This window comes from Electrophorus electricus, chromosome 12, assembly GCF_013358815.1.
Source record: "Electrophorus electricus isolate fEleEle1 chromosome 12, fEleEle1.pri, whole genome shotgun sequence".
In the NCBI taxonomy this organism is placed as follows: domain Eukaryota; kingdom Metazoa; phylum Chordata; class Actinopteri; order Gymnotiformes; family Gymnotidae; genus Electrophorus; species Electrophorus electricus.
The window spans coordinates 12811225-12829558 of NC_049546.1; the positions used below are offsets into that span (position 1 = coordinate 12811225).

The following is an 18334-nucleotide window of genomic DNA, read 5'->3' on the forward strand; positions in this document are numbered from 1 at the left end:
TGCATTATAGGAATAATTTTACACTACATCCCATCTGATGCTATGCACAATCTGTGTTAGCCATCTTATATTTCTTCATCAGTTGTTTTGACCGCAGGACTGCTGTTGACTGGATATTTTTGGGTGATAGACCATTCTCAACCCACTCTCTGACACTGTCACATGTAAAAAATCCAGCAACAGTCTTATGTTTGATACACCCACACCTGTGCAGCACCCAGTATAATACCACTGCCGTTTCAGTGTCACTTCTGTATTGCAAATGATTCACCATCCAAATCTCAATTCAGGAGTGGCTGTGTGGTCAAACATTGACCATTGATGAATGGGGGTGAAAGTGGTTTAGAAATTGTGTGTAACAGCAGATCAGCCATGCTGACCACTTTAGTGCAATTTTGATGTTTCTAATAAAGTGGCTGGTGAATGTACACATGTATTCCATGAAGCAAAAATTCAACATGCTCTTCAAATCTTTCTGATGCCTTACATTTGGATACTTAGGACAAGCCATCAACCACAAATTTAAGCATCTTCTCCTGCTATCCAGCTTAAGTTTATCGCATGTTAAAAAGGGTTATTATGATCATTGTTAATGGTGCAGACTGATTTTTCTTAAGGGAAACAAAGACAGGATTATTGCACATAGAGAAGCAATAATTGGCCTAGGTGATCATTTCAAGTTGAGCTTAAGGTTTCTGACTGGTTGTGGCTTCTTTGAAATGTCCAGTGACTTGCTTGAAGTGAGAAATGACAATTTCCTGACCACTGATTGCCTGAAAATGTTTCACCTGAAAGCAGTTTCTGACCACAGTATTTTTGCTGACTGGACATTATTTGGATGACATGCCTTTAGTCACCCTTGTTGACCTGTGCCTTTCTTTGGTTCCTTGAATTTCTAGTGCCATGTTCTTTTGAATCAGTTTGGTTTTTGTGTTCCTCCCTTGGTTATGCAGCTGACCTGTGTCTTGTCTAATACACCTCCCAGCATTTGTCCCCTGCTATCCCTTGTTTGTCCCCAGTGTATATATATCCCTGTTTTTAGTCTTCTTACTGGTTGGATAGTCTGTTAGTTTGTTGTTGTGGTCACCTGTGCTTACTCCTTATCACACTTGCTTCCCAGATCATTATTTTTAGTTCCACATTTGGCTATCCTCTGTATTTATTTATTCCTTTGTGTCTTTAGATCCAGGTTTTCGCTCTCGTCCTTTTGTTCTTTGGTTATCTTCATGTTCTCTATGGTCTTCATCATAGATCCCTTTGCACTTGCAACCTGCCTCTGTGTTTCTAGCCCCCACATCACAGTCATTGACATGGTTAGTGGTTAGCCAGTACAAATTTATCAGGCAGAGTAGGGTTGCTGGAGTTTCTAAATGTGTCAGTGTCACTGCTGGGTTGAGAGTGGCCAGCCACCCAAAAATATCCAGCAAACAGTGAAGATGTGGTAAAAACAAAAAGCTGGGCGATGCCTAATGGGCTGTGCATGGCAGAAGAGGGTCCCTCTAAATGTGCACCTACAAGGTGTTTTTCATAAATAAATGGTGGTGATATTCAGCAGCCAGTTCATCAGAAACATATATGCCAGTCCAGAACACCCTCTATGTTACTATCATGTCAGTCTCACTGCTGTGCTGAGAATGACTCACCTCCCCCAAATAATATCCATTCAGCAAGAGTTCTGAGGTCTGAAACTGACCAGTGATGAACACAATAGAGGTTAGATGAGAAATACATGGCAACAGATGAGCTACAGGCTGTAATTGTATACTAATTGAATGCACCTTTATGATAAGTGTATCTAATATATAGGCTGGCAAGTATAGGTGTTTTTTATAAAATGGCTGGTTAATGTACATACAAATGTTTTACACTTTTGGTTCTGCCTTTTATGCACTTCACTTTTGATTCAATCAATGATCTTGGCCCCTTTTCGAAATGGTCAAACCTTGAATGGTCAAGTAAGATGCATAGGTTTACAACTGGCCTTGTGTTCACTTTTTTTTTCTGCTTAGATCACTTCTACTGGCAAGTCCAAAATCACTGTGCACATTTATTACATAGGTAATGAGCCCCTGGGTTTTCTTCAAACCAAGTCCTCACCGCACACTGAAACATATCTCAACCTTTCCAGCCACAAACATTCCTCGTAGACCCTGTCCTTGTCAGTTTACAGGCTAGATAGTTTGCAGGTTTAAATCTTTGAGTCAGTGCACAATCATGTCCCAAGTTAGTTTCCAGTTAAGGCAATCCTTGATGTTGGCTGGGATGCATCGAGACAGATTAGCATTTTCATTATAAATGCAATGTGGCCTGACCACCTCCACATGTAGTTTCAATGATTGGATCACAGTGGATCTCTGAGCTGCACAATGCCCTGTTTATACTTGTGCTTAGCACTGGTAACTTGTGATCCGATCACTTGAGACTCATGCTAAATACCTCATATAAACGGTATCAAAGGATCATAGGATGTAGTTTGCAAAGACATCCATATATGATATATTTGGATATTCTAAATAATATACCTTCCTTAGCTTACTATAAATCTTCTATGCTTATTCATCTCTGTTCAAGTAATTTGACTTTTCCCCCCAGCCTCACAAATAAGCACTCCGAGAATATTGATATTTGTATGAATAATGAAAAATGTATATGTCATTTAAAATAATAGCAGTTTTTCCAAATATGTTTTCATATGACTTCCATTATGTGCCACTAATGTTTCTCTGTATGCAATGGATGGAAGTGACATAAGCAGATGAGCTCGTTTCAGATTACACTGTGATGATTATGGACATTGGAGTTAGTTGAGTACAGTAATATGGCATGCAATGAACATGAAGACTGGTCCCACCCCGTGGTCCGTCTTGTCCTCTGATAGAGCGAATACTGGCAAGTCGGATGAAGCAGGCCCGACTCTCTGCTGATCGCGCGAGATGGATTGGCATGATTAGGGGAGGCTCAGGTGAGGTGGTTTAGGTCTTTACCGATTTGGGCTCCCTAGGCTTGATCAGCAAGCCTCTTCTTCCAGGAGAGCTGCACGCCCCTCCCATCGCTCCTCTTTTTAAAATTGGTGCAGGAAGCACCCGAAGGTGTTGTGTTCACTCTTCCTTGCTCGCAAGGCAGATATGAGACTGTATAGGACATAATCCATGGAAGGAGATGTTAACATGGGCACTATCGACCCATGTCACAACTAGGGGGGATGGCGGCTTTAGTGCTAATGAAAGGCTACAAACTTAATTACACTTGATTAGGTTCAGCCTGTGAAGTTATTCCCACACTGCATTTTTCCATGGCACCTTGTCTTATTTTGACATTTCAAGACCCAGCCTTCATATTTTTTGCTTTGGCCTAAATAATTCCATTAGTCAGTCTAAACCTATTAATTGGTCTTTTTCAATTGTGGTGTCAGGCACATTAAAGCTGTGGTACTTGCTTCGCTCCTTCATGTCAGTGTATTCTGTATCCCAGTTCTTGGACAACAGGAAAAAGGAATTCATTTCTCATATCTCATATTATTCATGAAGTGTTCCTTGTCAGGCTGCTGCGTTACACTTCTTGAAGGGCGCAACTCTGGAACTCTCTTAAGTCCACCCTAAGCCAAACAGCCATCTTCGAAGCCTCTGTTCTGTCTGTGGACCTGGGAAGAGATGGGGTCTCTCTTTACTGCATGCCTGTGAGAATTCACAAAGGAGCATTTTGGTGGGAATGAGGGATTTAAAGCATAAGTTTAGAAAGTTCTGGACTATTCCTTTCAGCACTTCAGTATGGTGGTATGGGTCTATACGTAGAGGCAGCTGTCTGGGAGGGATTTCAGGTTCGGCCCCTTGGGTAATGGACCTGCAGTCTGATGCAATGGGATGAGGAGGGAAGGAAGAGTGAAGTTTCAGTTTAGTTTGAGGGTCTGAAATGACAGCAGGTTAAAGCCCATCTGCTTGAGTAACATATTAGCATTCCAATTTAGATACATCAATAATCCAGTCATGGGCCACATGACTTCATACATAACAAATCTTCCAATTTATACGGTTTGTAGTTGCTTAGTTTCTTGAATAATTCTGTAACCTTCCCTGTGTGGAGCCCAATGTTCTGTTATTTGTGATTTGTTAATTTTCTCATTTCAGTCCCTAACAGACATCACCACAGAGATGAGTTAGGGAAAAGATGAGCATGACATGCGGCAGGACATACTGAGTCTGGGTCGCTGATGGACACTTGCTCAGAAAAGCGCACTTTAGGAGGATTGGTTCGCAGGCGAGCTTTCTTGGCTGCACTTATGAAGGCAGATTTAGGTGACTAAGGAAACAAATAAGAGACAAAAGGAAGGAAAAGAGAAGTGTAATAAATTAGTCAAAATCATTATTATAATCCTTATACTTTAAAAAAAATTAATTCATGAAAGTTTTTTTTATGATTTGAGAGAAGTTATATGAACAGTTCCATTAAAATCCATGAAAAAAAAAAGATTTTCATTCTTAAAAAATATTTTTGGCAAATCAGATGGCTAAATGAATGGCACATTAAAGTTTCTGTCACGGTTGGGTGGCTAGCTAGCTGGAGGGACACGCCCACTCCTGATAGGGATCACACCCCTTACCTGCCCTGTTTAAAGTCAGCAGAATACTAATTGTGTTCACCTGTGTGTTACTCAGACACTGCCTATTTAAACCCGCAGAAACCAAGAGATGAGGCTGCACATTAGCAGACCTAAGATGCCAGCCACGTCTGAGAACTATGTTCATGCTACCTTTTGAGAGCCATTGTTTATGTTTGTTTGGTGTTTCCATTGCTGTGGAACAATGGATAATAAAGAACACTTTGTTGCAACCTCGCCTCTTGCTTCCTCCATGCCGCAAACATCACAAAATGTGCAGCCCCCTGGAAGCGAGGCAAGTAGCCTTGACTGGGCTCAACTACTGGCTACCCAGATGGCAACAATGGAGCAGCATAAGCAGGAAATTGGGGAGATACGCTCGCTTGTCCTGAACCTCGGGCAGGTTGTAAATTGCTTGGCTGCGAGTCCGGAGCAATGAGCAACTTCTCCTGTTACCTCACCTGTACCGGAGAGGATAAAATGCCTCATGATGACTCCTGAAATGTATGGCAGAGACCCTGAGGAATGTGAGGGCTTCATCGTACAGTGCGAACTTTTTTTTGGATACTAACCTTGACTGCCCAAGCACGCCAAGGTCACTTTTGTGTTCTCCCAGTTCATAGAAAAAGCCCGTGGCTGGGGAGCGGCACTCATCACCAACGCTTCCCCACTTATGAACAATTATGTTGGTTTTATTGCAGAACTGAAAGTTGTGTTTTTCCACCCACGTCAGGGGAGTCTTTGTGGGCACTCCTTGCTACACCTGAGGCAAGGAATCCGATCTGCAGTGGATTATGCCAAGGAATTCCAGATGCTAGCTGCGGGAGCTAGATGGAACGAGTCCACCTTGGTTGGTGCATTCGTCATTGGAATAAGGGCAGACCTACAGGCGAAATTGGCATGTAAGCAGGAAGCCAATTCGCTGAATGAGGTAGTACACCTTCCTATCACCTGACTATCTCCTGCAGGAGTGATGCCAGCAATTTCCCTGAGGGTAACAACAGCTGGAGAACGTACCTGTGGTGGTGCAAGCAGAAACGCCGGTGAAGCCAATGCAGCTAGGTGTGGCCAGAGCAAAAGGCAAGCTGGAGAACTGAGAGGAGCACTGCAATTCAGTGAGTCGTTCCCTAACCCTGTCTATGTGCATACTATCTGTGGTGATTATACACCTGGGTTGTCTACTCTCCATGTCGGCACTGGTCGTCTCCGGTGCAGTGGGCAATGTAATGGACTGGGGCTTCACTAAGAAGCCATTACCCTCCCCACTCCGTTAAGCGTGCAAGCACTTGATGCGGGACCCGTGGGGTTGGGGCTCATAACACATATTACTCCTTGTGTCCTCCTCAAGACTGAAGGGGAACTGGCGGAGCATGTTACTTTTTCCCTTTTCCCTTCCATCTCTCATCGAATTAGGCTAGGGCTTCCATGGTTAAAGGCACACAATCCCCACATACAGTGGATGTAGAATCAGGTCCTTGAGGGGGCGGTCACCTGCGAGAGCAAATGCCTACCTCACCGGATGGTGTCCCTGCAGTCCATGTCCATCGAGAGTCCTGAGGCTGATAACGACCTCACCGTGCCCCAGGAATACAGCAACCTGGCACAGGTATTCAGCCCTACAAGAGCGACACAGCTGCCTCCACACCGTGACTGGGACTATGCCATCACACTGAAGGAGGGCACGGTTCCTCCCCGATGTAGGGTTTACCCTCTCTCCCAAGAGGAGGAAAAAGCAAGGTTTCATTCGACCCTCCACCTCTCCAGCATCCGCAAGTGTCTTCTTTGTCAAGAAGAGGGACAGGGGATTGAGGCCATGCATGGACTATCGGGGACTCAACAGCCTGTTGGTGCAATATCTGTACCTGTCCCCGCAGCGCTCGAGCAATTAAGGGGAGCCCGGATATTTACGAAGTTAGATCTCCATAGTGCATACAACCTCATCCAAATTAGGAAAGGCGACGAATGGAAAACCACCTTTAGCACTGCCTCCGGACACTTTGAGTATTTAGTCCTATTTAGTCCTTCCTTATGGTTTAGCCACAGCCCCGTCTATCTTCCAGGCCTACATCAATGAGGTCCTAAGGGAGTACTTGGGTAGATCTCTCATCATCTACATCGATGACATCCTGATCTATTCCTCCTCCTGGGACCAACCCATGCATGACATATGGGCTGTCCTCTGCATCCTCCTGCAGAACCACCTCTACTGCAAACTGGAAAAATGTGAATTCCATCGCAAAGAGGTGAGTTTCTTGGGGTATATCATTTGCAAGGGCAGTGTACGGATGCAGCCGTGCAAGATGGAGGCAGTAAGGGACTGGCCTACACCACAAACACACAGGGAGCTACAGCGCTTCCTGGGATTTGATAACTTTTGCCGTTGTTTTATAAAATCCTTTAGCATGGTAGCTAGGCCTCTCACAGACCTACTCCATGGAGCAGCTAAGAGGCTAAAATGGGGACCTGAGGCGGAGAAGTCCTTCTTGGAGCAGAAAGAGGCCTTCTCTACTGCCCCAGTGCTGCAGCAGCCAGACCCAGGAAAGCCTTTCATGGTAGAGGTAGACGCATTGGATGTAGGGGTAGGTGTGATACTATCACAGCACCAGGGAAAAGCCAGGCAGCTGAAACCAGTTGCTTACTTCTCGAGGAAACTAAGCCCCATGGAGAGGAACTAAGCCCCACAGAGAGGTGTGGGAGACTGAGAAAACCTTGCCATGAAAGTAACGCTTGAACAATGGAGGCATTGGTTAGAGGGAGCACGACACTCCTTTTTTGGTCGTCACAGACCAGAAAAACATGGAATACCCCCAAACTGCGAAGAAGCTCAATTCCAGGTAAGCCCGGTGATCGATATTCTTCACCAGGTTCAACTTCCACATTACTTATAGGCCCAGAGAGAGGAATGTGAGGGCAGACGCTCTCTCTTGGCAACACCTCACACAAGCCCAGTCTACCAGCATGGAGCCAATACTGTCACCCACCTGTTTCCTGGCAACACTAAGATGGGACCTGGACCAACAGAGAGAGGCAGCAAATCCGCATCTGCATTGCCCGCCAAATTGCCTCTTTGTCCTCTCCATCTATGCCAAACTCTTATTATGTGGGAACACACCTCCATGGGGACAGGCCACCAAGCAGCATCCTACACAGCGCAGCTGCTGAGTGCTCGCTATTGGTGGCCGGCCATGCACAGGGACATCGTAAGGTATGTGGCATCTTGCACCGAGTGTGCCCACAGCAAGGTTCCTTGCACACCACCTGTAGGTAAGCTGCTGCCACTACCCACACCGATGATACCCTGTTCTCACCTAGCAGTAGACTTTATCATGGACTTACCTGTATCAGAGGACAACACGGTGATCCTGGTCATAGTGGACCGGTTCTCAAAAATGGTAAGGTTCCTCCCTCTCAAGGGTCTACCTACTGCCTGGGAGATGGTGAACCAGCTCTTCCACCACATCTTCCAGCAATTTGGGCTACCGGAGGACATCGTCTCGGACTGGGGCCCCCAATTCACCTCCAGAGTGTGATGGGAGTTATTGGGTAAAATGAACATCAGCGTCAGCCTGACGTCTGGGTACCACCCCCAGGCCAATGAGCAGATGGAAAGAGTAAATCAGGAGCTAGCCAAGTTCCTCAGGCTGTACTGCCAGAAGCACCCTGAAACTGCCAAAAGCGCCTACCTCCCCTGCATGGAGTATGCTCAGAATTAACTGCCCCTCAGAATTAACCCCCTTTGAATGTGTTTTATGGTTCCAGCCCCTACTGTATCCATGGAATCCCCCACGTCCAACCAGTCGGCAGTGGAGATGTGGTGTCAGTGCAGTGAGTGGGTGTGGGAGGAGGCCCACCAGAAACTGCGCAAAGCTATAGCCAACTATAAAAGGATGGTGGATAGGAGACATGGGGATCCCCCCTGCTATGAACCCGGACAATGGGTGTGGGTGTCCACGAGGGATGGCCGTGCTGGCGCCACGGGGAAGCTAGCCGTGAGGTATGAGGGTCCCTACACCATCTCGGAACAGATTAATGAGGTTACCTATGGCGTCGGCTTGCCCGGGCACAGCCGGCCATCTAGGGCCTTCCATGTGTCAGCCCTGAAGCTGGCTGTGGAAGGTCCCCTCATGGAAGAGGAGAGTTCCTCGAGTGCTCTGCCTCCTCCCTTGGAGATAGAGGGAGGTCCCGCATACACAGTAAGGGCCCTCCTTGATTCCAAACGGAGGGGCTCGCAGGTCCAGTACCTCATGAATCAGAGGAGCGCTGCTGGATACCAGCCCCCCAAGGGTTGGACCCCGACCTCACCGCTTGCTTCCATCTGGAACATCCCCAAAAGCCTGCCCCTTGGCGGCCGGGTCGGCCACATACCAGCAGGCTGGCGGAGTCTTGGGGGGGGGGGGGGATTCTCACCCCTTACCTGCCCCGCTCAAAATCACTAGAATACTAATTGTGTTAACCTTTCTGTTACTCAGCCTATTTAAACCTGCAGAAACCAAGAGACGAGACTGCACATTAGCGGACCTAAGACACCAGCCACATCTGAGAACTATGTTCACGCTACCTTTTGAGAGCCATTGTTTATGTTTGTTTGGTGCTTCCATTGCTGTGGAACGATGGATAATAAAGAGCACTTTGTTGCAACCTTGCCTCTCGCTTCCTCCATGCCACAAACATCACAGTTTCATTACATGCAAGAATGCACAAGAGTTTGCAGAGCTGGCAAAAAAAAGAATCATGACATGTCCTTGTATACAAAGCAGTTCATAAATTACAAAAGACATAAGAAAAGTAATTCCCCAAATTGATTGTACAGATGGCATTTAGTATAACATTAAAGCGGCCTATTTGATGAAGAAACATATTCACTAGGAATATAATAAATGAAATTGTTGATGATATCACCTGTTGGGGCTGCAGCACAGTGAGAACAATAGAGTCTTTGCAATGTCTGCACAGGGAGAGAAGCATAGAGGACAAATAGTAAATTATAGAACATCAAAATAGATGTTTTTTTATGAAATAAATACTTTTATCTGCTAGAGAAACAAGAAATAACAAATACATAAAAGCATAGTCAGTCATGCATTCTGAAAAGGCCCTTCCACCTTTGGTGACAGTAAAGGATGTTACCTTACAAGGTCTATGACTCTCTCCCTAGGCGAGTCGCTGACGGATTCTTCGTTTATGGCTAGGATCTGGTCACCAGCTAGAAGCTTGCCGTCAGATGGACCATCTGAATTTCAGGAGCATAAAGCAGGCACGCACATTGTGCAGAATGGTTGATTTAGGTCATTTCTATTCACTCTTAAACCTGTTTAAACCTGGTAATTCACTTTAGATGTGCATTACCAGTGTATAAGCACAATGGCATATTTAAGTGAAATTCTGTCATATGTTTCTTAGTCATACCATTTTAAACCTCATAGCTATCCATAAATATGGCTGCTAAGTTGTAAAGTGTACAACTAAGTAGTTGTACAGTTTACAGGGTACCTCAGACAGCACACAAACTCAGAAGGTTCCATACAACAAGCAAACGGTTTTACAGGAGATGAGACTGATTGACCTGGTGGACCAGACTCCTGCTTTTGTCCCAGTGGGCTGCAGACGTCTGATCCCCAGGTCCCACTAGAGATACGTGTCCTACCTGCAAAGACAGAGCGTACAATGACAGGCCGTTCACTGCCAGCAATGAAGCCGAAGCCATGGAGGGGATGCCGCTGGATGCAGACCTGTCGCGCTGTGCCAGGGGTCAAGCTACCACTGTCCATACCATCCTGACTCTCCTCTAACATCGCAGGGCTGGTAGAAAATGACCATATTTTAGATGAGCTACTTACATGTGCCAACTGCAGATTATGTCTTGTATACATTAAAAAGTAATCAATGTCTTTATTCCAAAGTTAGCCTTCATTTTCTGCATAGCATCAGGCTTTTTAGGTAATGCTAATGAGGTTAACGTGAAATAGTAAGTTGCTCCAGGAGACCATGTGAACTTTCAGTGTTTGCTTCATTTCATGCCATTCTTCATTCATAACCTTCATTTTTGGTAATCTCACGACCAAGGTGATCTAATCAAAAATATGACTAAAACATGTAAGACAAATGAGAAACGTTTAGATTATCCTTTTAATCTATACCATGGATTAAAAAAAGTCTCCATTGGAATTGCCTTTTTAGTCCAAAATAGACTTAACTTTACATACTACCATCAAGAATACATTACATCCCATTTCACAGCTGGCTTTGTATTGAGTGTAGAGGGCTTTATTTTTGCCAGTGTCTACTGCATTAGGTGGAGATTGCTTATCATGCATATTTTTTTAGAATGCTCTTTTAGAATGTTCTTCACCATTGTTAGTAGGATGTGAGAGGATTAGGTAATGCTTTTTTTCATAATCTATTACACTCCCCTCACCCTACATTACATTTGATGAAGGCTGATTGGGATTGGGCAGTGCACCTGTCGCATTCTTTTGGCTGTCCATCCTGGACCTGGGCCATGCCCTGAGAAGAGAGGGCAGGATTGGGTGATGTCTCGCTGTGACAGGATCTTTCTGTTTCACAATCATTCACCTGAAGAGGAGGAGAGTGAAGAGAGGAGGTGAATATCTTTCATAAAGAGGTTTATTTCTAAGTTGGTAGTCAGATGAGCTCACACAGGTTACTGACCAGTTGCCATTATGCAGGGTCATTGTAATTGTGAGTCAACTTGTAGAGCACTCCAAAGCTTAGTGTCTCATTGACAAATAATTATGTTCCCTATTAATCCATGCATACTTGTATATTTTAATGAGTGTGTTCCAATTTCATCTCACTATACCAGTTCTGTACAAGGCAAATGTGGTGAGATCTGCTGCCTTGAACTGAAAGCCCTGAAATGACCATTGCTTTTATAGAACATTCTACAATACAACTGTCAAAAAGAACTTAAATATCTTAGTAATGGTGTAACCTGTAGTCTACTGCTGCCATGATGAATGTGCTACTAAGTACTCATAACAATAAACTATAGCTATCTTAACCTTAGTGCTTCATTTACAGAGACAGAAATCTTTAGGTGTAGTACCAAAAAGAAATGTTTTTGGCGCAGAATGAGTAGATTATGTTTATTTTTTCCTCTTAAAATTAAAATGTACTTTTAATTACTATCACAACAACAATCAGCATGACATTAAGAAAACAAATAATTTAATTAATGAAAAACAAAGCACATGTTTCTTGGATACAGAGTTTCTCAACTTCTCACTCAAAGTATTGGGCCATTCTGAAAAAACAAAAGACTTGAGATGACTAACATATTGTAAAGTCAACTAAATAAATGGCACATTTATCATCATATCCTAGTAAGATCTGTTGTTTATAATTACATTCCAGAGCTTAATCAACTTAATCAAGTCCATGTGTTGTGGTCTCAAAGTACTGCTCATAATCCCCAAGTTTCCTTTAGATGAATGCTGAAAGTAACCTGTCTGTAATGATATCTTTCAGACAATCATAGCACTGTGCTGTATGTTTAAAAAGAAACACTTTGCTGCTGACTCAAGCTTGGTGTATCAAGTGGAAACTAAATTTAAGGTGTGCCATCATCCATTTCACAGCTTCTAAATGCTTCTCAAGCCTTGTAGAAGGTTATTGACCTACTGAAGATCCCAAGTAAATATCTCCAAAAAGGAGAGAATTCTCGAGTTATTTCTCCATCCACTGCAATTATTCACCAAATCTTTCATCTGATAGGGTAGGACAGTTATTCAACCCCATAAAGCTTGACTTCAAATTGTTTACAAAAGCAATTAAGACCACATTTAGCCCATTTTGACAACTCCACATTTGAAAGGTTATAAAAGTAAAGCTTTGTATATTGTGTGGCATAAGAAACAACAGTCAGTTATATAATCAGGTGTACTATACATATCAATTCAAACATTCTTAGTCTGTGAACAAAACAGCCTTTCTCAGCAGAGGCTCTGAACAAATGATTTAGACTACTCATAATGAGATTGGCGGTCTGCAACAAAAAGGATGAAGTTGGACACTGTCAGTTGGAGGATGTATGTGCTCCTCGACCAGATAAACAACATTTCTACCACAGGGCTGACACCTTTGCAGCCGAGGAGACATAGGAATGCTATCAAGAAACCCCATCCCAAGGGCACTGCTGAGCCAGACTGTTTCCATGGCTACAGCTGCTCAGGCTTGACAGGGAGTGAGGTATGATGAAATGACCATGGCAAGCGATGCATTCAGTCCCCCCTAGCAGACTCCAAGACTACAGCCCAAGCAGTATGGTTTGGCCTGCTGTAACAGCAAAATATGAATCTTAATGTCTCTGACCTTTCAACCACTTCCCCACTCCTGTAGTTGTCAATCTGGGGTTGAGCTGAAACAGCCGCTTTAGCAAGCATGAGTAAAGGATGACACTAAGAGGTCTCTTTAGTGTCTAATGTTGCTGTCTCCTTCTTTGAGGTTTGAAAGCTCACCAAATCTCCCCAAGATTTTTAAATCCACAGAAATCTTTTTGCAAGCTGTTTAGGTTTCTCTCCACATAGTTTTGCATGGATCTTGTTAAACCTTTTGCAACCCATCCAGCATCTGTTGTGTTTTCATATTATCTATGTATCATTCATTACAAATCTGTTGCTTCCTAAAACTTTACAGATTCCAGACAGATTCATCAAGCTGAAATATCTTTGCAAAATCCTTCCATGTTCAGCCCACAAAGGACAATTAAAAACACTCATCGTGTATCTCATCACGTGTATAGTGTAGTGGGTAACAATGCTGCCTCTCCTATGGGGCACTGAGGTTCAATCCGAGTCTAGACAACTGCTCTATACTATACCAATAAGAATATTTGGGCCTAATGCAACACTACTATGTACAAAGAATGTTTGCATTGATGTGTATAGTATGCCTGTAAATGGATGTTAGACTCAGCCCATGACAGAAAGGCAATATTATTTCTTTACCCTGTTCCTGAAAGTCAAATACCAACATTAAAGACTGAACTTTAAAAGAATACTGAGACAGTTGGCATATTATTACTGATTTTCTGTCACTTCTGATATTCCTATATGTGTGCACTTTTATATATATATATATATATTCAAAATGTTTTAATTTTTAACATTTTTAAAGCTTGGTTAATGAAGATGTATTTTTCCCATTAAGCATGGACAAAGTAATTAAATAAATACAGTACCAATTGCCAATCTGATTTTAACCTAAAAGCTTTAAGTTTATTTTCCAGTCCACATTATATTTGGTTCCAGCTGCTCTGTAAAACATATGAACCATTTTATCAGAGTTCCATAATCCTTGGTACCATTTGTTTTGGGAGCTAGAAAGATTTAAAAATGTCCAAAATGTACTTGAGAACTTGTCTTTTGAAATTACAGTCAGTTACCTATAGATTGTCTTGCTGAAACTTCTTTCCCAACTGACTCAATTCATCAGTTGACATTTAAAATAGCTTTAATGTGCATGAATGAATCAAATGAATCTCATTCTTTATTATGATTAAGGGATTTGCCTTTAACATTTCTGCATCATTCTCAGCAAATCCATAAATCCTGTTATAATCATAGATAAGGATGCATAACCACTAATATCTCCAGAGGGACAGACATTTTGTTGTGGATCATTGTGCACACATACAAGAAATATATCATTATATATGTTACGATAAGATTGTAAGGAAGAAGCTACTTGTTCCCAACTAATTTCTGGTGGCTGTGTTTAACCCTGCATGAAATAGGTCAGCATTCTTGTAAAAGCTTTGCAAGCTGTGTTACAACAGCATGTAGCATCATTAAATGTGCCTCCACTCAACAGAATCCCCTCTTTCTAAAGGAATTGCTTTGCTTTTTTGTGACCCACTGCAATCTATCAATGGTCCAAACTGTGTGTTTTATTCCCAGTTGGACAGCGATGGAGTTTGAATTTAGGATGGTTTCTTCTGGGTTCTCGCTATCTGTTGAGGACAGATCCCTATCTTGGGCTGAAATTGGAATCTGATCACTGAACCCTTGTGAATAATGGGCTGCTTCATTTTCAATGCCTAGAAAGGTAATTGCAGTTCATTTTACATTGCTTTCAACACAAAAAAACACAACAAATCCTCCTTCTACAAAGGTCTTGCTGTCTCTTTGCCACCATTCAGTGAGGTGTGTTCAAAACAAGCTAATTTCACTGACCCTTAACAGAACTCTTATGTGACAGCACCATGGTAACAGTACTATGATGCATGCCTTTCATGTGCAGTGGCAATGAGAGTCACTTTTTGTGGTAGGTGATGTTGTAAGGTTGCATGAATGAGAAGCAAGAATGTCCAAAGATCCATTTGCCTGGCTCCTGCGAGAAGATGGCAGTGCTTGGCATTCATCACTGTGCAGCACAAATTGCTCTGCTGTCACTGCAGGATGCTGTCTATTTAGCAGTCTGAAAATGGGTCCTGCTCACTGTGAGATGTGGCAGCTCAAAACCTCTGGCTGATGTTTTAACATAGAGAAGTATCATTTAACTCCAAATTGCACAACTCTTGATGATGTTTGCCAAAGGGAACAATACTGATCAAGTTAAGCCCACTGTCACACTCTGGCCCCCTACAATGGAAAAGAGAATTATTCTGGAGAAGAAAAAAAAGATTCTTGTACCAATAGCCAAGAGCTTCACTGTGCTTCTGAGCAGAAGTTATTTCCTTTTTTGACTGCTTATAAGATATACAGTGTATAGTGTACATACATACAAACTTAGTTTGGCAGTAGTAAAACTAGTTTAACTGTATTTAAAACATGACAAATGACTCAGAGAAGTTACTGGTTTGTTAAAAGACCAAATGCAGACAAACTTCTTGGTGACATGGCTGTATTTTTAGTGTAGTTAAGCCTGTTTTGCCATGTAGCCTTTACTGTAGTTAGCCACCTTTCTTTGATGAATAACTTTAATGTAGTTGAGCTACATTTTTTTAGAGTAACATTCAACTTACTTAGCACCGAATATAACACTGGTCTTGAGTGTAATATATTGTAGCTCATTCATTGTATCACAAATCATTAATATTCTAATGCATTTCCTAGTCTTAGTCCTGCTGTACTTTTGCCCTGAACCATTCATTTTTTTCTTGAACACCTACTGCAATACTTTCAGTTATCAAGTCTTTCACGGGTATAATGAGGTGTGAGACAGCTGGGTAAATAAATTGTATAGTCCAATACTCTTATTGAAAATACCTTTGATATTGTCAAACACTGAAATGATGTTAAGCATGCCTTGTTTTTAATCTATTCATTTTGCTGGTGTTTTTTTGCCCAAAGCATTTATCATTAACGAACTGCAGACTGAAATTTGATGTCTCAACATGAAAAAGTAGAAGCATTCAACTGGTATCAATCCATGGCTACAAATCATATCCAAGTTCTCTCACCACAAGTTCAGTAGTACTTCACTAGTACAGCAAAATTGAAAATGGCAGTGCAGTGAGAACTGTTTAAGGTTGAAAAATGGGAATTAATTTAGGTAAAGAGTAACCCAATATGACATGCATCATTTGTCAACACACCACCCATCTTTGTTGAAATGCATTTCTTGAGACTGAAATTTAGTAGAAAGAAAAGCAGTGTTCTATGCTAACAACAGTGTAATATTGTCACTCCAGTTGATGGTTCTGTTCTAAGTATTTGACCATATTTATATATTTATGTATATAAGTGCCTATGTTTGTATAAGTTAGAGTAGACCTGATAAGACTGCACTGCTGGACATGCTGTATTAGCGCATTAGTCTAAGGCATGTATTCATTAGCAACTGTGGGCACCATTTATCAAATATTGCTCAGTGTGAGGAGTTAGCCAGTGGTGTAGTGCTCATCGAGGAGGCAGCAGCAGTGTACTGGGGCCTAGAGGTCATCTGTTTATAATGAACAAATCAATTAAGGACAACAAAACAGAGAAGGCAATACAACCTCTAGATTGCTACAACTAGCTCCATCTTCATCCCTCCAGAATCTTCCCTACAATTATTTAAAATTTTAATTTATACAGCACTTCAAACAGTGTGTTTTCCAACATAGCGTTATGTTCAGTTAGTAAGCATACGCGACACATTTATTTGCCATGTCAGCAGGTATGATAATTTTTTTAAAAAGGGGAAGACCATACAATAATGCCCTAATATCCCTTCATAATATACTCTATATATAATAGACATATTGGTGACCCTGTATTTTGTTAGCAGTCTTTTTTGAAAAATATTTGATTTTATTTCTTAGATTTCATGCAGTCATGGTCTGCCATAGTTGTATTGTAGCAACAGTATGCTATAAAAATTTATTTAGTTTAACTATGCTGACTAACACAGTATGTTAGCAATGTAACATAACAATGCCCAAAAAAAATGCAGATAAATAAACTCCTAAATATGGTTCATAGAACAAAAATATTAATGTGGGATGCATGGCTTAAACAGAAGCATACTGCTGAATGTATGCACAAGCATTTTCTCCAAGAATATTAACACCTGCAATACTTTGTGTATGAATATGCAACAAATGCAGTAGAATCACATTTCATTAGGTAAGGTGTAAATAGTTGAGCTAAAATTCAGTGTAAAAATTAGGCTTTCAACTGTCTTTGAAGTGAAATGCTTTGCTTCTTGATGTTTTAAGGACCTTGTGATGACCTTCTCTTCTGGGTTCTTTTGAACATCTGACTAAATTACAGAACATCTATCTTAATTGTCCCAGTTCTTGAAGTTAAAACTTTTTTTTTTTGCACTCTTTGCAAAGGAGGCTGTCTAATGTTAAAACAAGCGAGAGCTTGAGATACATTTCCACTTTTTAGGGAAACATTGAGCAGTTGTAACGTGTGGAAGGTTGAGGGCGAACACACGTGCGTAGTACTATCGCCTCCGACATGCGAGTGCGAGTGAGCAGAATCAAAAGCAGAGGAAGCCATAAACTATAGACAGAACAGTGTAAACGAACGACAAGTTTAATAACAAACACAATATAGAACAAAATCAAGGAACAAACAAAAGAATAACATGCTTATCAGGTTGAGGATGAACACTAAATTAGGGAACTAAATACAAAGAAAGACAAACGGGAAAACAACGAAGCGTAAAACGAAGACAAGCGGGGGGGGGGGGGGGGGGGGGGGGGGGGGGGGGAACCAAGGGGAATACACAGGACCAGGTTACTTTAGCTAGACTAAAAGATAATAGAGACAAACACAGGTAACATTACTAAAAGGAAAGCCAGACAACACTATTGTATATGAAAATGAGAAAAGAAACCTACACAGAAACGAAGCAACGCGACGCGAAAAGATAACTAAGACTGGCGAATATGAATAGGGAAAGCAACGTAGACGAGAGAACAGAATACACCTAGCGAACTTTAAACTGGGAAGGTAACATAGACAGAGAGAGGGAGTATTTCGGTAGGGAGAACAGAGCTACAATTAAAAAAAAACGAACAGGGAAGGCAAATCAACCTGGGTCGCAGTGATTGAGAGAGTAATTAAACAAGGGGCGAAGAGGAAAAAAAAAGCACAGTGCAACGTCACGCGAGACCCAGGCAAATGGAGAAAATGACCAGCAAACACGAGACGTATGAGCAAGATTTAAATAGGAACAGTGAATGACAAACGAGGAACAACTGGAGCAAAATGGGAAGATACAGGGAACCATGGGAACAGACGATGATGGGAAAACACGGAAGTGGTTAGGTATCCAGGAAAACGG

At 42.1% G+C, this 18334-nt stretch overlaps 1 protein-coding gene across 7 annotated transcripts in view; it reads right to left on the bottom strand.

The window, feature by feature from the left end:
* The window catches only part of frmpd3 (FERM and PDZ domain containing 3), an 86488-nt gene that overhangs the window by 14139 nt on the left and 54015 nt on the right, over window positions 1-18334 (bottom strand). For 5 of the 7 annotated variants that reach the window (XM_027004893.2, XM_027004892.2, XM_027004897.2 and 2 more), the window contains 5 exons: window positions 11055-11167; window positions 10239-10393; window positions 9722-9824; window positions 9494-9539; window positions 4192-4296 (listed from right to left, as the gene is read on the bottom strand). In XM_027004893.2, the coding sequence (XP_026860694.2) occupies window positions 4192-4296; window positions 9494-9539; window positions 9722-9824; window positions 10239-10393; window positions 11055-11095 (450 nt within the window). In that variant the 5' untranslated portion in view covers window positions 11096-11167. Of the gene's footprint in view, window positions 1-2984; window positions 3059-4191; window positions 4297-9493; window positions 9540-9721; window positions 9825-10238; window positions 10394-11054; window positions 11168-18334 lie in introns of those variants that run through there. The other 2 variants (XM_027004895.2, XM_027004894.2) reach the window with 2 other exon arrangements.